The 24720-nt window shown below is 41.4% G+C and overlaps 1 protein-coding gene across 1 annotated transcript in view; it reads right to left on the bottom strand.

Moving 5' to 3' along the window:
- The window catches only part of GHR (growth hormone receptor), a 127210-nt gene that overhangs the window by 46405 nt on the left and 56085 nt on the right, over nucleotides 1-24720 (bottom strand). Inside the window, exon 4 of the mRNA XM_059834431.1 lies at nucleotides 19934-20013. Within this exon, the coding sequence (XP_059690414.1) occupies nucleotides 19934-20003 (70 nt within the window). The 5' untranslated portion in view covers nucleotides 20004-20013. The remainder of the gene's footprint in view (nucleotides 1-19933; nucleotides 20014-24720) is intronic.

Genomic DNA, 24720 nt, shown 5'->3' with positions numbered 1-24720 from the left:
AAGAGAAACTTTCTTCCACCCCTTCCCAAAACAGCAGATTTGACTTGTGTACACAAGGATCGACTGATCTTCCCTTACAGTAACTGAAAAGTCAAAAAAGGTTGTTCACAGTATTACTGGATCACAACCTATCATTATAGCACATACTTTAAAAACATCACCTTTATTACTAATATAATAGAAAAATGCAAACCCCAGTAAAATGAGAAACTTGTCTCTCTATTAGGATTTTAGGTTTTTTCTCTACCAAGCCACCACATTCTCAACCATCACATTCCCCTTAGATTTCTGGAAAATTACTGTTTCTCTGTATGTCTGTTTCCCTCAGCAGTTAAATGAAAATAATACTCGTGAAACATGTTGTGATTCTATATTAAATCTCTATGAAGTACTTTGATATTCTTCAATGCAAGGTCCTCTGTAAGAAGCATACACTGTGGTCATTTTTATCTATATATATGGTTCTGCTACCAAGTCTGCACTGTATCTGAAGACACCAAGAGCTTTCTAAAGATCGTTTATCATAACACGCTATAGGCTATAGTACTACTACTACTAAACTATTCCACTTATTTTAAATCAAATTGTAACACTAGCATAGGCTATGGATTTTTTGTTTTTAAATTACATTGCATCTTGCCTTGGATGGGTGACCAGGTCATAATCCTCCCGCAGCTGCAGCTGCTGAGATTGCTTTAAATTAACGGGCACTGCAAACAATTTTTTGAAAGTAGCTCACCCTGTTAAAACAATGTGGTGATCCAAACCCTACCATTTTTTTTTTCTTTCACCAAGTGTGCTAAGGTTCTATTGACAACTATTTATCCAACATTAGGGTTAGCTGTACAACTTTGCCTTCAACATAAAGGAAGAAATTGGAAAATAAGCCAACCACATTTGCGAAAGAGTATAAAACAAAGACTGAACATTGATTTCAATGACTGTTGTTTTCCCCACATAATTAAAAAAGGCAGAGAGAGAATTCGGATTTCACAAGTGACAGCAGGTTTGATACGATTCACTATGTCCTGTACTATCTTTGTTCAGCTGCTTATTTGTGAGAGGAAAGAAAAAAAACAACACAAAAAACCACCCTTAACCAACAATCCTCTAATCACACAACATACACTAAAAACTAACAATATTGGATAGCCATGCCTAAAGCCTTTTACGTCTGAAGTTTTTCCCTTAGAAGAGTTATTTTCAGTTCCCCAGCTACATCAGACGGCACCAGCTCGCTGCCAAGAGCCTGTGTTCTTGGACATGGCTGCAGTTCCTGAGGAGGGATAAAGCCTCCTCAGCTGGAAAAACCTGGCTGCAGAAGGAACTACCAGAAGAGACGCTGAGTACTGCCCATCCTTGTTCTGAAATGTTCTGAAGTCTTTCTTCCGGTGTTTTTTTCCCTTGTTTTGTGCTTTGGTTTTTTTCACTCTTAACTGGAATGGTACTCATTTCATACCAAAAGCAGAAAAAGAGCCAAGGACTCCTTCAAGCTGACTAGAGACTTGACTATTTCCAGTATTTTCTGTGGAAATAGCACAAATACCAGAATGCAGGAGGACATACCAACACAGGAGCTGCCCGAATTCTGCACTGTGTTTCTACTACTCCCGCTCAATAACTGAACTTTCATTTGGGCATAATGTCTTTAGACTCCAGCATAAGGTTGGCAGACAAAGGAAGCATCCATGGAAAAGTAAGACTTTTGAGGCCCTTACTCTTTTCCTGCTTTTTTTTAAAAATTGGCTGTGTAGTATTTGTCTCAATTAACACTGCTTTTGACCATGTTACTCCAGAAAGCTTGTATCAGATGCAATAATTAACATAAAACGGACTAGACCCAACCAGAGTTACTTTCACTATTCTGCACACACTGGGTCACAGTGTAAAATTAGCTACACCAGCGGCCTTCTTCCCGCCAGGGTATGGCTTGATGCAAACCCGTGCACTGCCTTCAGGTGGTACCTGCACCCAGCATCCCAGCTGCAGGCTGTGACAGCTCATGTGAGAGACACCTCTCTTGTTGAGGCTGTTGGTTCTTCATCTCAGGACACCGATTTTAGGGGCATCTGAGGAACAACAGCTTGGGGAAGGGCACACTGATGAAGACCTCCACAGAATCTGTTCCAGAGCTTTGCTCATCCCTGTTGGCCTTCTCTGTGTTTTTCCAGCTCTGCTGCAGATTTTTGGGGTGGGGACGAGCAGAGCTGTGATGAGCAGTGAGCTGACCTTCTCAGGGGACAGCCTGCCACAAGGGCAATATCTCAGCTCTGAGTCATAACTTTCGGAGCCCGTGAATTTACGTGCCCTGTTAGGGTTGTATTTTGCTAACAAGCATCGCTCTGCATTTATCTACACTGAGTATCATTTGCTGATTTATTACCCAGGCACTTGCCTTGTAAGGACTTTCTGCAGCTCTTCAGCCTCGCGGTTTAGCAGAGCATCACCAGACTCCTTGTTTTGCAAACCTCAGCATTTGCCTCCTTTGCAGAGTTATTTCTGAATACTTAGAAAAGAACAGGTCCCAGCACAGATGCCACCTCCCCCCACTGACTCCTGCTCTCTGTTACCTAGCCTGCTTGTCCATGCAAGTACTGCCTCCCTTATACCTCTAAGGGATTAACTTTGCTTACACAGATTTGGACGGATTCCCTCTTACTCTGCTCACTTCTTAAGTACCTACTGGTTTATGTCTGCACACTAATGATAATTCAAGATGAAAAAAAAAAAACATCGAATCAATCGCAATCAATCAACTAGATTTTATATACTCTCCTGAACTGTTGTACTCTCCCACACGGCTTTGCTGGTTTGGCACGCTGTGCCTGCTGGCTTTAAGGAAGAGCTGTCAGCCTCCATCCAGAGAGGAGGCTCTGTATCTTGCCCAAGATGTTTAATTTTTTGGGCTTTGTAAGTTTTCTAAACACTTTTACTCACTGATTCTGCATGCAATGTGAAATTAAGCTGGAGGTCTCGGAAAATAACAGAAAGAGGTGAGAAACTAATTCCGCAGGAAGACTGAATCCTGTTTTGTGAAATGGTTGTGATCTAACCCTTTCCTGGAAGCATGTATTTTAAACTTCCCATACTGGTTCATTTTTGAGCATGAACGAAGGATTTCAGTTTCCACGCATTCAACACACACCATTTCAAGTACACCAACAATAATTTTAATAAAAATGTAAATACACAAATGGAAAAAAACCTGGCCCCTGCCAGTAAGAAACCTCCCACAATACCAAAATGAAATGCCCAAGATATACTTCTGTCTCCTCTAGAGAGATTTCATTTGCTGTATTTTGCTGCGTTTTATGAACAACAAACTATTTTAAGCGTCTGAATTGCCACATGATTCACACTGATGATAAAAGCCAGCAGAACACATTTGAACTTTGCACACATCCATCTCCTCTTGTTTTTAATGGTTTAGAACTGCCCTAATGTATTTACACAGGTTAGGCAGCTTAAAAAGCTGGAACACAGGAAACCTTTGGGCTAAGCTCAACATGATTACAGTTCACAGTAATGGATGAAAAAAAAATCAGAACAAGCTAAAACAAAAAAATTCAAAACAACTGTTTTGCAAACCCTTTAAATCGCAGAATTTTGTTGTTGAAAACACAACTAAGTGCAATTTTCTCAGTTATTTAAAAAAGACTGTTTTGTTACAAATTTTTCTTCATGTTTCAAAAGATAAGTTTGGGAAAAGGATTACATATGACATCTAAAATATGTTCTTATGTATTACATTTTACACTTCAAAGTAAACCACGCACCTAAGAATCCATCTTCTTCAGCAAGACATTTTACAAAATGAAAGAAAAATGCAGTCAATTAGAAACTCCCATTGTGCCCATGGTTCTACAATCACAACTATAATATGACAAATATCTGGATACCTTTAGGTAATTTCAAGGAATTGAAACCAGAGTTTTATCTACTTAGAGATCTATAAAAAGAAAAACGTACTAAGTGGCCCACGTAGCACATACAAAACACTAAGGTAACTCATCAAAAATACAGGTAACAGTTAGACAAGCTACCTTGAGGGTGGAAAAACAATTAAAATTATTCTTCTTTTAAATATGCAATATTGGTATTTCACTGAGAAAGTTACTTTCTAGGATCATTAAAATCTTTTGTAGCTTGAGCCGTCCTCCATTTAAGCAATTCGGTTTAACCTATTCCTAAAATTCTTTAAGACCATTTAAAAAGAGCAAAATTTTACAAAATATGATTTATATTCACATGCTTTTAGTAATGTGTTTTCTTCATTAGTAAATTACTCAGACTAGGAAAGTGAGGTAATGCGCAACAGGCAGCTACACAAGGAGATGTTTAATTTGGTACTTTCACTTTCAATATTGTTAGTTGTTACTTTCACAATGATAGGCAAAGGATTCTAGTTGGATGTGAGATCTCCTAGTGGAAATTAAAATTGTAATTTAGGGAAATAAAAGCATACAAACAATATAACAATTAGATGTCTATCACTTCTCAAAATTCCACTAAGTATCTAGTCATCTGTAGTCATCCTCTCATCCTTGAAAATCCAAGTCTACGTTAGTACATCCATCATAATCAGATTAATAATGTGTACAGTATCCCTCTTTTCAGACTAAAAAAACCCCACCTCAAAACAAAAAAGGGAGGAGAGCAGGGGAACAACCTAATAAAAGACACAAAGCCACACAGTTATGGGATCACTAAGGCCCATGCTTGTGTGACACCTGCGGCTTATCCTTTATTTAGGAAAGGACCTGCTGGTGCTAAAGGTGCTCACGCACACCACAGAAGTGCCAGGCAGGAACAAGTGTTTGCTTGCTGTCCTAAATGGTGTTATAATTGACATATATATTAATCCAGTCAGTATTTGGGTACGCAGAAGGAATTGGCAGGTTAGACTGTTTTGAAGGCAGGGAGGAAGCCAAGCATTGTACTCTAGTGCTGGTGTTTCTTTCATCTCACTAAACGGTGCCAAATTCACAGTCCAAAGCAAATGTGCAGCTCAGCCAGTGACAACGCAGCCCTTTTCCACAACATTTCATCAATAGGTTTTAACGTGCTTCACACAGATCCTCTCTGAAAGGATGGTGGTGCAGCTACACTGGGAGAAGTCTTTGCTCTGCGGATGCACTAATAGCAAAGCAATTACATTTCTTGACCCTAGTGATTTTCTAATGCAGCTTGCTAGCAAGCAGCTTGGCTTCAACAGCATTCCTAAAAGCTTTCAGAAACAAAGCAGCTTACAAATAAGTCAAATTTAACCTGTCACAGAGTGTATCTAGAATTGATACAAGCACCTGCTCGTTACAAGCACCTTCCACAAGCACCTGCTGGGTAGCAGAAACCACGGACCGGTGGCACCTCTGTCTCCTGTCCCAGCAGAGACGCCTCTGTCACTACCTGCCACCGTGGGCATCTGGGTCACTTACAGCTTCTCCAGACTTCAGTCATCTGAGCTGAGATTTTCTAAATCAGGTGTACGTCTTATGACAGAAGTATTTTAGCAAACTTCACACAGGACAATACAGTCTTTTCTAAGTACAAGAAAAGCAGAAAATAGGTTCCTAATTCAAAACAAAGTACTTTCTTCTTCAAAAAGCTCCAGCATTTCCATTTCCATGTTTGGATCATATTATTCTGCGGGGAGAAGGGCTGCAGGGTCACGTGGGCAACAACTAAAGAAGAAAAGTGAACATTTCTTAGGACTGGCTGTGCGTTTTTGTACGCTCAGAGCACATCAATGAACTGAAGCAACACCAAGTGGTTGTCTGGGCATCTCAGCTACTTGAGCAGCCCCACAGACAAAGTGTTCCGGGTGCTGCTGACACTACCAAAATCTTTTAACATTAAATGCAACCTTTCGTATCTCAGCTTGACCACGCTACACCAGGGAAGAAACATGTATACACACTGAGGAGTATGTCTGAACACAAGCTCCATTCAGATATAGAAGTGTGGGTGGCCATTTCAGAGTTTTCCATGGCAACAATTAGTTATGGGCCCACATTAGTACAAGTCCTTGCCTGTTGGAAGAAAAGCACAGTTTCTGCAAGTATGCAGATTTATGCAGAAAACAAATATGTGCTGTAGGAAACTTCAGTGTTTTCTCTGCTTGCTGGTGCTGTCCCCTACCTCCTGACAAACACGCAGCCACCTTCCCCTGCCTTGACGGAGGAGGCAGCCTGCCAGCTTCGTGAGCACTGGAAAAAGAGGTATTTTTCTATCGTTTTGCTCTGCACAATAAATGCAATGCTGTTGACAGAGGGCATTGCACAACCTCAGCAATTTCATCACCATAATATCTGATTGACTCAAACTGATTAAGGAGTTTATCCTTAAAGTGCCTTCTCACTTTACAGCTGAGGAGCCGGGATGCAGATATTAATCAATTTTCCAAGGACATGGAGGAATTTCTGTGTCACAGTCAGATGCTGAAAGCCTGTTTCAGACCAATGTCGTTATTACAGAACTATTACTCTTGCTGGAGTCACAGGGATTTTGCCTACTTTAGGACAAGTAAGTGGCTTTGGAAGCTCACCCATCCCTGTCAAGGACTCAGGTTATTGCCATCCCTTTGCCCTTCTGCTGAGACCCATGACAGGTACCGCTGCTAGTGACAACTCAGGTAACTGGGGCACGTTTCCTTCAGGAAACAGTAAAAAAATTAAAATGGTAACTTCACACCAATTGTGTGGGAACTGCCTACTAACAAGAAGAAAAAAAACCAGGCTCAATCAGTAAAACAAATCTCACTCACGTCTTAGCACTGAAACAAACACTTGAGAGCTCAGGACAGCCTAAGCGCTCTGCACAGCAGCTCTCCTGACATGTCCTATATGTTGGGCTGCAAGGATTTGAGTATGACAGCTCTGTTCCTCCCAGGGACATGTCCATCCTATCACCATCCCAAATTCAGAACAATTTTTATTCCTATCTATGACCTAAGCCTTGCCCTGATTTAAAGGAAGGAGGATTTCTTCTTACACATTTTTGTAAAGATCATGTGTCTTTCTAACATGCTGCATTTAAAAGCTACAGTGTATTATGTTAACAACCAGGAAATGCTGTGGGACTTCCCCACCTATATAAGAAGTCAGGGTAGCTTACCTCTAGTAGAGCAGAGATATGATGGATTCAGGGCTTTTCTAAAAGTAATTTATTAGAAGATTATAGAAGCTTTTCATAAACTGCAATTGAATGCATGATGGAATTCCCACAGGCAAGTAGAACAACATACAGAGACCATTGCTCTTTAAATCCAGGAGTCCTATCAATGTAAGCCATATATTATTTTTATTGGTCTCCACTTCTGTTCTTGAAGAGGGTTAAGAGCCACATACTAAGTCTAATATTCTATTTCCTTTAGGGATAGCTATGACTTTGGGAAAAATAATGCTGTTTCTAGAAAGCCAGTACAGGTATCTTGGGATTACGGGAGATCTTAATTGTATTTCACACATCTTTCCAAGTTGCTGAGATGTAAAACCCATGAAGTGCAAAGTGCTGTCATGATTCTAACTCATGTTTCTTAAGGGATTTCAAGGGGATATAATGAAATTAAATAGCAAAACTTTAACTAACTTCTCTAAAAAAGAAAAAAACAGAGTCTCTTAAGAAAAACTGCACTTTTGGCTTAACAAATTGGAAGAAAAAAACATGTTGAATTCCAGTGGTAACAAGGTCTCATAACTGAAAAACAGCATTTAACAATAATTTACAAATAAGTCTTCTGTTATAAAGTTGGACAACACAGACCAAACGCTAACTGCGATAGATGTAATCCTTGCACAGTTTTTCCTGTAACTAGAACTGCTACTTAAGTCTATTAGCTAGATTAGATAAACTGGTGTAGCAGAATATCAAGCCTGCTGTACTGGGGGGATAAGAGAACGTGTCAGACTGGGAGCTCTGCAAGGAGAATATAGTTATTTTGAGATGGTTAGCACTTCTGGAAAGAAGCCCTCAACTCCTACAGAACACCAACTGGAAGCTGTCACTCACTTATCTCAACAAAACATTCACAAGATTGCACCACATGCAAACGTGCCAGATTCTGTAATGCATGTTCCTCCTGGTAAAAAACAAACGTTTCTTGACTTGGAGAGGAAAGAAAGAGTGACCCAAAGAAAAACCCCCTTCAAACAATGAGCAGTGTTGATGGCCTTGGAGAAGCAGATAATAGCAGCTGGATATTTTGGGCAACCACATTAAATTCTGCTGGCTTTGTCTTTGCTACCTCTCTTAACATGAAGTCTTGGTCAGGAGGGTTCTGCAATATTATTGCAAGTATTTTTGTAGACAAGGATGTAACTCTACTTAACTGGCTTGGCCAGGAATGGGAGGTTAAACAGCTGTGACAGTTGGATACCCTGAAGTACTCCCAGTGCATCCTTTCAAGTGCAAAGTCTTGCCTTCTACCTCTGTAAAGTATGGCATAATCCAGCCGGGACTTCAATTTAGTTCTGAAAGGCCCTAGGTGCGTTGAAAGGCACGGGCCAAGAGTAACAGGAGATACCTTGGGTTTTTCTGATTAACTTCTACAGCTTCCTGTTGTGCAAATGCTATGGAGTCAGAAAGGAAAGATAATAAGTTATCGATCTCACAACCATTTCATTACTTGTGAAGATTCCCCAGGTGCAAGTGTTTTTCCTGTGAAGTGGCTTGATAGATCTTCACAGCATGAAGAGCTGAGCTCTGGAGCCAAGTGGAGGCATCCATGGATAATAGGGCAATTTCTGACTAAAACAGATGAGGCATTTATATTCAAAGCTAACTAAACTAGCTAGTAAGACCAAACATCCCCTACAAATCCACTGAAGAATAAACTGGAGAATGAAACAGTTCACTAGAAAATAAATTACGTTGTTTATGTACACACACCAGCATTTTTCCAAGTTGTTCACCAGTGTTTTATACCTCCTTTTTAATAAACCACTCATATTTCCTTTGCCCTATGAAATAAATTGACTTAATTAAGCAGTGGAGAATAATCAGACCAGTGACTTATACTTCCAAACACCTCACTGGGACGAACCCCAAATATCAACACATAGCCTATGACAGAAAACACTTTTGCATTACACTCCATTTCTGGTGTAGAAGCCCTCTAAAATAGACACTAAGAACTTAAAAAGGCATTTCTTTTCCTTGCCAAACCATGAACCACTAATAATTTCCATTCCTTTAATAATTACTTTTAACTTCCAGAAAAACACTTCGCTGCAAGCAGATCAACCCGGGTTATATACAAGTGGATTAAACCAGATGGTTTGAATTAAATCCTATACAATAGTAACTATAGTTGAGATTTTCACTGAAGTAATTATATTATTAACTATTTGATCATTAACAGCAAATAATCAATAGAACATGTTAACATTTATAGTTGTTACCTACATTTGCTTCCCTAACACTTGCAATTTCCTGTTCAAAGTCAAATTATCACATTATTCTTTGTTTTGTGCTTCAGTGATGAAAAAACAGAACACAAATTCAAAGGGTATAATGACATTATTTTACTTTGTACCTGTTCTTGTTTAAGATTTAATATTTATTAAAAGTTAACAGTTTTTCCTGTTTTACAGTAGGCATTGGTGGCAAACACTAAGTGCCTTTTAAAAGAAACATGACGCACATGGTGTTTGCCAGCCAGGCATGTAATTGTTCTGGTTATTTTGTCTTTAGAAAGTTAAAAACAGGGGTTTCTAGCAGATAGGGATACAAGGGTAAACTCTTGATCCAAGTGAGTTTTCAAATTTGCTTCTAAATTGTCTGTGTCAGCCCTAAAGCCAAGGCTACACATTGCTAGCGGAATAAAAAACAAACAAAATCCCAGACCCAATACAGCGTAAACATATTTCCTTTCAGCATGTTTCTCTGTGTATGTTCCGGGTAACAGTTAGGGATAGCCCACAAAAGACACACTTCTCGGTCTGGGTGGATCTTTCGCATTTCCCCAGCCAGAGTGCACTCCATAACTCCAGCAGTGCAGTGCTGAGCGTTTGCACGCACGGACGCGGGGCTCCAGCAGCCCCTGGAGGGCTCCTCCCCACTCACATCCTTCTCTTCCTCTCCCTTGGCACCATGCAGGACTGCACTGGTTTCTGTCCCATCCCGCCACGGAGCTTTCCAAGCAGAAGAGATCTTTTCAATTTAATTTCTGCTTGTACGGTCTGTAGGAGGGAAATATCCTTGGATGTTTCTGCTGTGGGAGCTGATAATTTGTTCCTTTGTTTTCCCTTTTGATTAATTTTTAATTCATGGAAATCCTTCAATTTTATCCCCTGGCATTTTTTTAAAGAACCATTGCTACAGGGTTGTACCAAAGGCTCTCTGAAAATCCACATTGTAGGAACTGAACAACCATTTTCTGTGTGCATGTTGAAATCCTTTTTTTAGTCAGTAGCTATGGGTGACAGACACTAAGTCTCTCTTGAAAGAAACGTGACTTACACAGACTCCCAAATATATCGTATTTATCAATGCATTTACCAATATATGCTTTTTTCAAGTTTCTTCCAACTTGCCTTGCCCAGAGGATAAACTTCCTGATGTGCAATTTCATTGAGTCCTTTTTTAAAATTGGTGTCAGGTTTGCTACATCCCACTTCTGTGACGCCAAGGCTGATACAAGTGATAAATTCCCAACTACACAATATTTAACAGTTTCCTGTTGCACTCTTTGAAACCCCCAGCAAAATCTCCTTGAAAAACGTAATGAGAATGAAACACAGGACTGAACTGACATTATGCATGGCTCTTTAGATAATATACCAACTCTGTCAGCCTACCTTACGGCTATTCTACACCCCTTAGCATGGAATTACCTACTTTGTAAAAGACTTTTAATTATCTGTAAAAACAATAATCCGGTACTTCAGGAAGAAGAAAGCCTTCACTGCATTATGCAAGAAGAATTTAAAATCCCTAACAGGAAAACAGTTTTCTATAAGTTCTGCAGAAAACTAACCATTGCTGTTACTACTTAATTTTACAGCATGCTTCTACAATGGGCAGGAAGAGAAAGCAAAGTAGAGAAACCTCTGTCTTGTTAAGTACTAGGACTTCTTCCAGATTCAGAAGCTAGAGAGTCCTTACTGGTAGTGTGTAGCTCTGCCTCTCACCTACAGCATCATTCCTAGGTTATTCTTCTTCCATAGTTCATTCTCTCTCCAGTAGCAAAGAAGGGAAACAGCCTAGGCCAAGTATTTTTATTCCCCAAGGGGAACCTTGCCAGAGCCTTGTTGTGGAGGGCCACACAATGGCCAAGCTCCCCAGCACCACCTCTTTCCCCTTCCCCCTTCCATCGTCCTCGGAAGTAGATAATCACCTGGGTACGAGTACTCTGCTGGAGTGTAACAGGAAAGACTGGGGGAGCCACCAAGGTTGGAAACAAGCAACTGGGGGACTCTCTGGAGCCCAATTGACCAAGAATTTTGCAAGGCTGGACCCAGCCAGCCTCCAAATGGTGGTTCCATTCCCGACTTACCCAACTGTGCTGGAAGTGCTCCTGCAACTGTGAGAATCATCTGGTTCTGCTAAGGATGGTGACAAAGCTTTCAGAGTTGCTCTGTGTGATTCAAGGATGGCACCTTGCGAACTCCTACCCTAAAACGTTACCCTTTCACTTCTGATCCCTTGGAACAGCTGAAGAGAACACCCAGGTGTGCCGAAATATTGCTGAGGTGCACACAATGCTCCCTCATTTATACTGGTAGGAACCAGGTCTGTTCAATGACGGCTCTCCAATTCCAAGTCACACTTCTATTCTGTTTCCAGTCTGATCCTGACTGTCACTTCTGAAGAGCACAGCATGGAAAGAAGAGGTGCAACATTGCAGACAGCCTCGTCGTTCTAAAAATCTCTTTTGTTTTAAATCAGGCAGTGCAAGTTACTGTACAATAGCTGCATCATTGTTTAAATTAATGAAAAAATGTTACCCCTTCCCATGGTCATTTCATTGTATGCTATGAATGTGCAGTAACAAGGGTTTCTTTTTCCTGTTACAGATGGGTGGTATTGAAAGCAATTTGCTCTGTGTGTGCTCCACTGCATGGAATGATTCATTGTAACTCATGCAATATGCTTTTATAATATGGATTAGTGTTTATTTGCTTGAGCAGCTTTTCCTTCCCCTGATGTACAGTCAGTTTACTAACTGAGTTAATTTGGCTAGTGTGGTACAAACTGTTTAAATAATCACACGAAATATACAACTACATTTAAAATATCAAAACAGGAGTTAAAGTAAAAACTGTAACTAGGAATTTTCTCACTTGTTAGCTTCTTAGATAGTGGTAACAAACTGCTATGCACATTTTTGCATCATCTCCATCATCTGATCTTCCTCTTTAAATACATGGACTTAATTGCATGTGTGGGCAAAAGTTTGTGTTTCAAACTGGCCTCACTGCTTCTCCTGCAAAAGTAAGCCAAGTGGCCACCGCCAGCCAGCAGTTTTCGGTGCAGCTCAGTCCTGGTAAAGGAGGAACAATTCTGGTTCACAGGAGGACCAGTGCGCTTGTGGCTGGCTTGGCTGCAGTCTCTAGGTCTGCTTGGGAGGGCGAAGACGTATGCTGGGATTACAAGCCTTGCAGCTGAGAGGCAGAAAGACTGAATTCTCCTTCTGACTACACCTGGCACTAACTACAGAGGTGTGGCTAATTCTTGCAAATGACCTCAAAACCCAGCAATTAGAGGATAGCAAATTGGCAAGTTTGCATTCAAACGAGAAGAAAATATGATGGCAACTAAAGAGCAATGAAAGAAATATTCACGACAGCAGGAATGTTAAAGATAACAGAGATAACTGGATGGGATAAATATGGCATGTACGTTTTTTTGCTGGGTGTCTGACTGAAGCTGATTGTTCATGAAGTGTTTTTGGCAGGCTTTTGGGTGAAGATATCCAAAGTCTTGAAAGTCTTCAGTAAATGCTGGAGTCACAGATGCAATTTGAAGAAAAGTGCAAAGGAGACAAGTCTGTGGCAACCCAGGTTAGCATCTGAACCGTTGGATCTACCCAGTTACAAGCCTAAACACGTATTTTTAGGGGCATAATTTAAGGCTACCATACCTGAAAATTTAAGCGCTATGTTTTTGTTTTCTGTGTTTTCTTACAAAATATAGGCCTGTCTGCAATTCGTTTCCAGCATGTGTCTTCCACTCTTAGAAATCCCAAATCACTTCCTATTAAAATGGCATGTATGCTCCCAATAGAGAAGAAAGACAAGGTGAAATCCTTTCTTCTCCATGTGAGAGCATGGACACTGTCACACTGGCCCAGACACATGGCTTATCTGAAATATATACTACTGGCTAGGAAGCAAGAGTGGTAAAAGTCAGTCAGAAGTGCACAGACTCAAGGCCTTCCCTCAGATTTTTCTGCTAGCCATCAAAGCCATGCCTAATTGCAATGGAAAGTGATGATGGAAATACTACCCTGCTCTCTGCCAAAATGAATCTTCCCTCCAGCTGAAATGGCTTAGCCAGCTCAGAGTGGTGTAACTTACACTTCCTTGTGCCAAGCTTTCTGATCCCAGCTCCTGGAATGGCTCTATAGCAATTTCTTCTACATAATGGAACAGATTTCTTGCTCAGAAACACTTAAACTTCTGGAAATAAGGCAACTATTCTAAAGGCTTTGTCTGCAGGTTAAAGCTTTAAATCTGCAATCTTGCCAGTTCTGCCCCTGTCCACGTAAGCCAGGATGCACTAAGCTGATCACAGTTTTGAGCTTTTCAGGTTTTACTGCCAGCTCTGCTTTGGCTTGTGTTCTGTACTTAGATAGCTGCATATAACTGAGAAAGTAAGTAGCACAAAGGCTGTAGCAAAGACAAACCAATTAGAAGAATTAAGAAGAGAAAATGACCACAATGAACAAATGACTAGCAACTATATTATAACACTACTATTTACCAAGAGGAGGCAAGAGAGTTTGCAGTTTAAGCTGAGGCAGATTCTGCCCTTTCTCATTATCTTTCGTCACTTCCTAACAAGATTAGGATTGTTATATACGCAAGTATGCCTAGTCTTCCTGATCATCAAAAAAGTCATTAAAAATAAGAGTACCCTTCGTGTGTGAGAAATGGCTTGTCACTACATTGATTGCAATCTATAAAATTTGAGTTTGCCTAAATCACAAAACATGAGTATTTCAAGCCAAGCAATGAAGTCCCTGGTACCTCCTGACTCCAGGAACAGATGGACAAATTTTCCTTTCTCAGCAGAGAATATGCTGGAATTCAAAGGCACCTTTCTGCTTAAGCTAAGAATTCCTTCGTGTGTCACAGAAGTCAAATCCATGCCTTTAGACAACATCTGTCTGCTACTTAATTTCATGGTGACAGCAAGAACCCAACTGCTACCCTGTCAATCCAGTGAGAAGACCCCTCACGTTGGCTGTAGCAGAAGACTTACAGCGTGTGGCTGAGCAGCTATGACACCACCCAGAAGAAAGCACGCAGAATTATGCATATCCAAACAAGGCAGCTATAAGGGTAAGTCTCATTTCAAAATGAAGACACCTACATTTAGCTGTCTTTATGCAAGGTAGGGCAAAATCCAGTTGCCTAAACATCTGTAGCTACCTCAGACTGCCTAGGGTATTGCGCCTGCCTTCCAGCCTCTGCTTCAAAAGGCACAGATGTCCTATCTACAAGTCCATGCAGATTGTTTGGGTACCTAGAGGATATCCGTCTGATTCATACATGGATAAATCTCATCCGTAGCTGTCCAAGCTCCCAACAGTCAATGGAGAGCTAGTCAATACAGTCCCTGGAACAATGAACAGCTGATGGATTTGATTTAATTGCCTGAAAACAGATGTTCAGGTACACATGAGACGCCTGGCCTTAAGCTTTTTATAGAGCTTTTTAAGCTTCTGGCCATTCCAGAATGATAGAGATGTCCTGCAGGACCTGTGTCATCGCTGTGAGTCCTGTGCAGATGTCTCAGGTGCCCAGGAGTATCTTTAATGACACTAAAGCCCTATGCATGGGTTATGGATTCACTCTCCAGCTCTATAATTGGGAGCTTTGACATCCAGTGCACACCTATACTTAGATGGTTTAATCTGGATATGTAATGCATGCAAAGCATCCAAGTACAATAAGTGAGCAGACACCAGCATAACAAAAGGACATTTTGATGGATGTAAAAATTAGATATGATACATCTCAGAGGGGAAAATAATTAATCCTACTTCTCACATATAAGTGAGGAAAATAGAGCATTTGAGGATAACAGTTTCATACGATAATTTAAAAAAGTTGTGATGGGAAAAAAAATGTATTTCTGAAATCAGATTAGATAAAATGAACAATAAATTCAGGCTTGTAGCTCTTAAAATTGTCGTTGTACAAAAACAGTTCACTCAAATATTTTTATTGTGCTATCATTAAATATGAATGCCTCTCTAAACCTGCTTCAGAGGCTGAATTAGCATAACTGTAATAGTTTGGAATGAACTTTGATCTAGTATAAAAAATGATAAAAGACATTTCCCACTTCTTTTCACTGGGAAGAAATTAGTTTTGGAACTGCTTCAGCTTATGTATTGTTTTATTAACTGGGACTAATTCCCAGTTTATGCCTCTATGTCCTTATGTGACCTACACTCATGAGTTGTAGAGAAGGAACAATCAGACAAAATTTATTTTGCTTCCTAAACATTTTGCAATCTATGTCTGCAGCAATTCCCGTCAACCACTTCTGATGTCAGCAGGCATAGTAAACCAAAATACTTAGGTGTATGCTGGATATGTATTTGAAGCACCGCAGTTACATTAATGTAAATATCTCAAACAGAAGTTGTGTGTGTGTACATGACTATAAGCTTTTATTTTTTTCTTGAATGACAATTAATATTGCACAGACACAGGTGATCTACTCATGAAGCAGTACGCTTTCTTGTTCATGTACCTGATTAACTAAATGAAACTGAACTTTCAAAATCACAGAATTCCCCATCTTCAAAGCAACTTAAACTCTTAGAAGTGTTAAGTCCTGTTGACTTAACAAAAATGTCTTAGCTGTGAAAATGGGCCTTACATTTTCCAATCCTTAGGGCACAAAACCCATTTACCTATGGTAATTACACACCTATTAGAAATTACCTTCCTGTTATTGTGGCCTTTACACTTTCTTTCTACCACTGCCTCTGTTCTGCCCTTACCACCGTACAGCAGGCACCTGGAGGGCACGGACAGCGTGTGGGCCAGTGTCCCCTGGCAGGAGGCTGTAAGCCACAGACCTGCTCAGCTCTGAATTACAGTCGAAGACCTGGTGCAGTAGACATGCTTGGTCACATTTAGCATCACCATCTTAAGAGATGGTGGGCATCACGCTAGCCGCAGCCTCAGTTTAAGGAGCTGGCAAGCCAAGTTCTCTGCAAAAGGAGAGCACAAAAACAAGCTAAATCAACGGAAAGCCTCCAGCAGAACTTGGCACCAGCCTGGAGACAGCAAATAGGTGACAAAATGTCCAATATCTGATCTTGAATGCTGTGCAGTTGCCTGGCCAACTGCTGGCCTCACACCCTCTCTCTTGCCAGAAGGAAACATGTATGGGATTTCACCGTGTGCCAAGGGTGGATCTGGCCCCACGGCACGGAGCCAGCTTGAAGCACAGGCTCTTGTAAGGCTGAACGTAAGCTTTACTTGCTTTCAGGACATAAAAGCCTTCCATGTACAAGTCAGTATTACACTATCTCAGTAACATACTTTGGCGTAAGATGAGCAAGTAGATGTAATTTTTTAATGTGCTGCTAGAAGAAACACAATTACTGAAGTGGATTTTTTAGGGAACTATGACATCGTAGATACAGTCTCTCAGGTGACATATCAGATATGTTACAGGTATGTAGCACATCTAATTAAGTTTATAGGAAGGCCTCAGCAAGACTGTGCTGGGCAGAGCTCTATAAGATCATCAGGATTCATCACCTGAGTAGGGTTGGATACTCACAAGAACTTTTGCAGGTACAAGCACATTCACAAGGGGGAAAAGAACAAAACAGCTCATAAACAGATCTCATCTAATACTCTGTCCTAAATCATGCAAGAATGGCAAATGGATGTTCTCTCATGCTGTTATCTCAAATATTCCTGTTTGACTTATACTTTTTTGTCTGACTTTCTCAGCTGAGCACTTCCCCTACTCATAATAAATGTGTGACACCATTAGAAGCAGTTTAGTGTCTAGAAGTTTATTCTCGGGACAACAAAACTCTGTTCCCTTCACACACACAATTCTTTAATAATGCAGCAAATCAGAACATACATATTTAGTATTGTGTCTTGGATTTAAGCAGAGGAACACAATTAAAATGTTCTTTATTTTTTGATTCTGAAGGTCAGCTCATGCAAGTTACTATTTCATCAGTATGGACAAAATCACACAAAGGTGATGTTGTGGTTAAGTTTTATTTATAACACAGATTTTTACTGAACTTAGGACATCTGGACCACACCTCATCTGCCAAGGATCAAAAAATCCTCATGTGCTCTTAAACCTCAAGAGAGATATCAATTGGTCCAGTACACTGCATATGGGCAGGGATTATTTTTGTCCATTGAATGAATGTACTGTAAAATGCAGACACTGGGGGGGAAAGGATCAAATCAGGACACATTCATTTTTGTTCTACTGACCATTCTGTACAAGGCAATGAATGGAAGCTGGTACGTGTATCATATTTCTCTGTGAAATACCGTCTTTCCACATTTCAGCAGAACCAAGGAGGAATTTGCAAATTTTATTTCAGTTCATAGGTCTAACTAAAGAGATTGGTACACAAAGGGGGAAAAATGAGTACACAGCTTTATTCTGCAAATTCCTGTCAGAAAATTCCTCTTCTTTTAACCAAATCAGAAGACAGAGAAGGATTCAAAACACATTAAATAAAGGCCCCACATTGTTTCAGCCCAATTCTAATATGAAAATAAACACTTCACTGCCCCACACTTCTTATACAGGCACACTCATCTCCCATGGGACATGTAGGTAGCAGAATGGAAGTATTGCTGCAAGTAGGAAATGAAAGTAAGGACCAAAAGTGAAAACTTGATTCATTTATCACCTTCAATGGTCAGATACACTAGAAACTCAAACCAAATTTGGTAAATGTTAAAGAAAAAACCTTAACTAGCAAGGGAGAATCTTACAGATTCTCTTCCTGATAACACAGAGGACAAGCGTCTGAGCCACACACATAGAAGTAAATAAACAGAAACTTGTATTTTGCTTATCTAAACCCCTTTTTTAATAAACAAAATGAACTCCGTGGAAGAATTCTCTGAAAACTGATCATTTGAGCTCTAATTATATCTTATTTCAGCTTAATGTCTCCATTAACAACAGAGTAATACCCCTTATATCTCTCCAGCACTTCTGCAAGTATGGATAGCTAGAAATTTTAAGTACGCAACTCGAAGAAAATACAGAACTATATCAGGGCAAAGGAGGATGATTATACCTTTAAACTGTACAACAGTTACGACAACAGGCAACTATGCCATAGCCCTTTGGTTTAGTAACATATTCTAAAACTAATGCTCAAAAGGCTAATGAAACATGGCTTGCAACTCTACAGGTATTTAATTTGCATTCAGTAACACCTAAGTATGGCGCTAAAGAAAAAAAAAGAAACTGAGAGATGTCAGAAATTTTCACTGAAGATGTTATCAATTTATTTACAGTTTGTTGTGGAAGCTGTTTCCACCCCACTTTTTCCAAAATTACTCGTCAAACTACCCTCTCTGACTTTCTCTGCTAACACTGATTTTGGCTAGGAGGTCAGGAAGGGCTTCTGCTTAAGGAGCTACCCTTCTGCAGCTGCTCCCTAGCTCTGGGAGAAGCAGCGACACATTTGCATAAAATTAGTAATTATGGAAAACTGTCACTGTTCTCTCCAAAGGCCAGAAAAAGACAGAGCAGATGAGGTTAAGTTGCATTTGTTTACAGGAGCAGATCATAACCAGCCTAAGCAGATCAGTCTGACACAATGTAAAACTCCCACTGGAGTTAATGGGAATTTTTTGTTCTAAATGAGCAAAAGACCAGTCCCAGAGGACCCACCAGAGTCAGGACAGGCCTCCGGGTGATACAGAAATGGTTCTAAATCATTGCTGGTTGCAACAAGAAAAAGCATCAGAGAAAGCTCAGCTGGACCAAGTACTTTCCAGTCTGGCACTTAATTCAGAAGATGGAAGAATTGAGGTGAATAAGGATGGGAAGGAGAAGAACAGTGGAAAGCCAGAGGTACATTCACTGGATGCGAACCCTGGGCAGATCTGTTGAATCATGAATACCACAGGATGTGCACTCAGAGCTTCTCCTCGCTAAAAAGGCTTCTGCTGGCAACCCACAGCCAGCTGTCTGGTTGAGGCTACACGTTCTTTTCAAATTCCTTTTATAACCTCTACTCAAGAATTTCTAAGTGTATTTCTTAGGAAACTTGTTCATATTGGCCTCAGACCCAAAGTGTACAGGCTTAAAATGCTTCCTCTGTACTTCCAAATAGTTCTACACTTAACATGACTATACTAAAAAGACTTACTAAGGAAAAAACCCACCAGTTTCTATAAAAAAAAATTAACCCCATGCAATTCTTTCATAACTTCAGTACCTGACCAGGTATCTAACACCAACATTGATCCAGCCTGCTTACACATCACACATCTAACGCTCTCTATGAAACTCACCTTCGTTCTGCAACACGCCTCAGTCTCATCCACTATCTTTACAACAAGATTAACTGATGTATTTTTCACATTTCACATTATGTACCCAGGTTACTGCAATCAAGGAACTTGCATAGTCCTGACACATATATAAAAATACTTTTTATATAAAAAATACTTTTTATATAAAGCTATATATGTGTATGTACACACACAAAGGCACAGAAAGGTGTCATAAAACTTACCATCGCTTGCAGAAAGTGAGTCATTCGCACAGACCAGTGCCAAAGTAAACAGCAGATGCCGAAGATCCATACCTCTAATTCTGTAATAACAAAAGACAATAAGAGAGTTTCTTTATAAACTAATACTACTAACTAATATGACATGACATTTAAACTATTATCTAGTTTTATTGAATTTCTGATTGGATTTAATCCAGAAGTGTATTTAGTTTGCAGTTTATTGCCTCATAAAGTCATACATCATCTTGCAGTCTAGGATGGAGAGTAAATACTGTTTTTGCAAGTGAACTAGCTTATGGGTTTCTAGTTCATTTAACATAGAGGGGGAAAGAATCAAGTATTGTCAATCCCTAGCCTGCTTCCAGGGAGTAGCCACACTCCCCCCACAGCAGCCTTTGGGGATGGATCCCAATGACTAGCCTAGGTTAAATGTGAAAATAGGAAAAGAACAGTATCTCTTTCAGAGAACAAAGATATGATGATGCCCTTTCCAGCTCATGCTCCTCTGAAGCTGTACTCATCTTTGCATGCCATGTATAACCCTTTCCTGGCCTAGGACTACATGCATTAAAGCTGAGAGGAGTGATGCAGTTTAATAAGTGAGCTCCCACACCAGAAAGCCAAACGGCTGTTAGCAAAGAAACACCAGCTTAGTACCTACAGCCACTGCCTGTGGCAGGCAGAACACCAGGAGCGGAGAGGGCAGCAGTGGCTGTGGGGCTGCAAGAATGAGAGTAACCCGGGCTAATTCTCTGGTCTGTTCCCTACCAGCACCCTGCACAACCCTGAGCCCCTGCCTCGGCACCCCTGCTCTGCCGCGCTGCTCTTCAGCTGCCATGGAGGCTGTCTCGTGCTGGAAACTTCTACCTGCGTCATTTCTGACAAGGCACCTTCTGATGGACTCGAGCACATCCACATAAGCCTTTACAACCTCCAAGCATACAAACCTTTACCATCCAAGCGTAACCTAACAAGCCTTTACAACCTCCCCAAAAAGCACACTGCTCCCTAGTTCATCTGTGCCACACACACAGCGCCTACAACTCCATCACATGATCCTGTCTGAGGGACACTACTTTGCTCCTGCCATTATCACCAGCACCTGATAACAACAGGGAAGGGCAGAAGCTGGGATATGCTGGACTTGCGGAAAGTGCAGTCTTCTGCACAAAATTGTACCACGCCCCCAAATGCTCATGAGGTCTCCATATGTAGTAGGGGGAAAACATGCATACCATAGATTACTACCTGACCATTTACAACTGTGCCACTGGAGGACAAGGATTACTGGAGACCTTCAAAACCAAAGCTACAACACCAAAATGAACATGAATGCTGAAACAACAGCCAGGCAGCAGTTTCTTGTTCTGTGGCACAAAACTGACAAGATACACTGACACCCCAGCTCAATGAGGCAGCAGAGAAATAGCTTCACTTTCACATTTGACGATAAACTGGTATGACAAACTTTGATTCCACACTAGTGTTTTCAGTTAAACATTTTCTTTCTTCATATAACAGGAGATTAAATCACAAGTGTCCAAACAACAAAGCCCACTAATTAGTAACAATCTCTAAGTGGGTGTTACTGATTAACAACCGATGCTGTCAAATCTGGGTATCAAAAACTAGTCAGTCTCCTAGTAGAGTTAGCAAAGTTTGAACTTAGTCAGAAACTGTAAAACACAAGTGTGCCAAGTATGTAAAACTATGGTAACACTGAATTTAAGAGGTAATTCCCTCCTTATTTTTCTTACCCCAAAAGAACAGATTGAATCACACTAAAAAAAAAAATGCAACTATTACCAACTTCAGATTTCTCATTCATGCTGTTTAGCACAAAACTTGAAAATCAAAAGGTATTTCTCACACCTTCATTGACACAACTGCTCAATAATTCTCGAGTTTCAGGCTCAGTAGAAGAGGCATTTATTCCAACTGCTCTAGGCTAGCAGAGTCTAACCCAGACCTGCAAAGGCAAGCCAGGAGATGCTCCCCACTGCACCCACACCAGTGCGGGGATGCCCAGCTGCACCACCCCAGCACCCTGTGGCCAGTCTGAGCAGGCACTGGGCAGCGGCACAGCGGGAGGAGCTGGGGGAGCTCTGGGACCTGCCAGGCGCTGGGCAGGGCTTTCTGCTGGCTAAGCAGACATGGGTTTCTCCAGTGGTGACTCCCCCGTTCTCAAGTGGACAGGGAGGAAGGAAGGGGTATGGTGAGGCTGGAGCCACGTTAGTGAGGACTTGGGGTGGTGTGAAAGTGAGGCAGCCTGGGGAGCAGGACCAGGAGCAGTGAAGGCTGCAGCTGCTGGTGTGCACAGGGCTGGGAAAAAGTTCATAAAGCAAATCACAGGCCAACAATCCTCCTACTCTCAGAGAGGAGCTACACTGGCACAGCACAAGGTTCATCTGAGATCAGCTACATTTTCAGCTAGCTCAGTTGTTCCCCTGCTCCACCTGTACTCTTATTTAAAGGATTCTTATTGTCTCTTATTAATATATCTTCTACACAAATGCTTCTCTGTATTTGCCAATTCATCTCCTCTTAAACGATTTCTGCCCTGTCGAACACCCAGCCTCCCTTCAGCCCTTCCACTTTCTCCCTAAAGTTTTGTTTTCTTTTTCACAGGCCTGAGCACAATGTCACTTTATTTACAACCCTCCTGCTCTCTCCCTGTTGCAATACCCAGGCATCCCGTGCTGCTTCCATATTCACACTTCCATGTCCTTCTGTGTCCACCAGATCTGCTGATCTTCCTACTACTCTTTTCCACGCTTCCTATTTCTTCCTGCCTAACAACAGCCACAAGGAAAGACCAAACCCTCACAGGAGTCCTCCTGTGAAAACAAATTTCATCAACATAGTCTATCATTCAGAGCACATCTGTGAACACCATTTTGTTTTTCACAACCGCACCAAACAAACAACTCCATGGTGGGACCAGGATCAGCCCCTATGTGCAGCCACCACAGCATGGCTATCCCCTCCACCTTTGCACTGTGACTGGCAGCCATCTCAGCTTCCTCCCAGGAAGAGTGGTTTGACAGCCGGAGCACCAACTCAGGAGCCTGGAAATACATCCCAGAGCTCAACAATCATGTTGAACTTCAGTAAGGTCTTGCTGCTGCAGATGAAAACAATCCCATTCCAGTACTGCTCTTCCTCTTGCACTGGCAGACTTGTTTACATACCTGCACGCAGTAAACGCTGTCAGGAAATTGTTCCCGTTAAAATTAATCCATAAGCATATATTGTAACAAATCTGTTTGCTGACTGGGTTTATCAGGACTCCACAAAAATGCACCCTGGGAGCAGAGCCGGGGCAGCACAGGCATGGGAGTGAGCAGCCAGGGCGGAGGGGAGGATGCAGCCACCCCTCCAGCAGCAGCTACTACTTGTTTAAGAGCAATTCTATAATTATTGGGAAAGTCCCTGCTGAGCCATGGACCTTGACTAAAATGTCTAGCTCTCTGAAACGGGGCACAAGGTTAATTTGCGTTCCTAAACCTCAAAGGTGATAAAAATTGCTGCCTAATCCCTTGCCTTTTGGCTAGTAAAATGCAGTATAGAAACAAATGATGTTTCTTCCATGGATTCTCACAAATGCCACTATCTTAGCAAGGCAAAGCAACAGTGTCTCTGCTCTGCCTAAATCCACATGGGAGCCTCCATTGAGCTATCCGTCCAGAGAAGTTGCATGTGGGAGAAAAATCCAACTGGTGTACTCTGAACATGCCCAATATGGACAGGACTGAGCTCAAAAATGGTAACTGCTCTCATCTGAAAATATGGATGGGCCATACTCCACCCTTTGTACAACAGCTTCTGGAAAGGGGAAGTGGTGCTATCCTCCTTGGAGCTCAACCCCAGAGCCCTTGGGACGAGCTCATACTCAAGATCTCTCCCAGGTGAAAGCTGCTGTGCAAGGAGTGTGAAGCACCAGGGACAACGTGACCTGTCTGCGTCCAGCACATATACCAAAAGCTCTGCTGGGCTGCAGGTATGACTACCACTTCTAGAGGTACTGGAGGCCAAGGGAGAGCTACACTGCCCTGGTTCTGGCCTCGTGGGAGAAAATCTGGTGCAAAGCAGGAGCTGCCCCATCATGACACCGCTTTTGGTGACACAGAATAAAATTTCTGAGAGAACAGCCCTCTGAAGTGCCATCTGCCCCGCCATCAGACAACTACTGCCTTGCAGAAAGTTCTCACAAATCTGTCTTCTAACTACCCGCTGCTGCTCCTCTAAGACACTCTTGCAAGCTCACTGCCAGCAAAAACAATATTGTTCAGAGGCTGCGGTGTTAACCTAGCAAGAGACAGCTTCTCTGTTGGCTTTAGGACAAAACTGACCTTTTACAATCTAGTAATACCTACCTCCCAACACCTACCCCTCTATGCGTGTGAAAGACAAATGCTACTAATAAAGTCCCTGTCATTTAACAGAAAAAGATTTCCGTGTTGGTAATATACACCATTCTAGAGAATAATAGTCTATATCTTACTCAACTCCAGCAGTCTGTAAGAATGAAGAGAGCTAAAACCAGAAAAAAAAATTACAGCAGCTGACTGTCCTCAAGCCAGCTGAAACTTGACCACAGGAACATTTGGCTAGAGGTCAGCTCAGGCTAATTGCTTCAGTACAGAAAGGGAGCCAGGAGTTATAAAAAGGATAAAAAAGATTCTTGGCCCTTTTCTATAGTGATGTTGGAGTGAGGTCAATCACAAGAGAATTTAAACATGACATCTCTCCAGTGGGATGTGAACATAGTCAGCATAAACAGGCAA

This window comes from Gavia stellata, chromosome Z (genome assembly GCF_030936135.1).
Source record: "Gavia stellata isolate bGavSte3 chromosome Z, bGavSte3.hap2, whole genome shotgun sequence".
NCBI lineage: Eukaryota > Metazoa > Chordata > Aves > Gaviiformes > Gaviidae > Gavia > Gavia stellata.
This window is presented reverse-complemented; position numbering and strand designations above follow the sequence as displayed.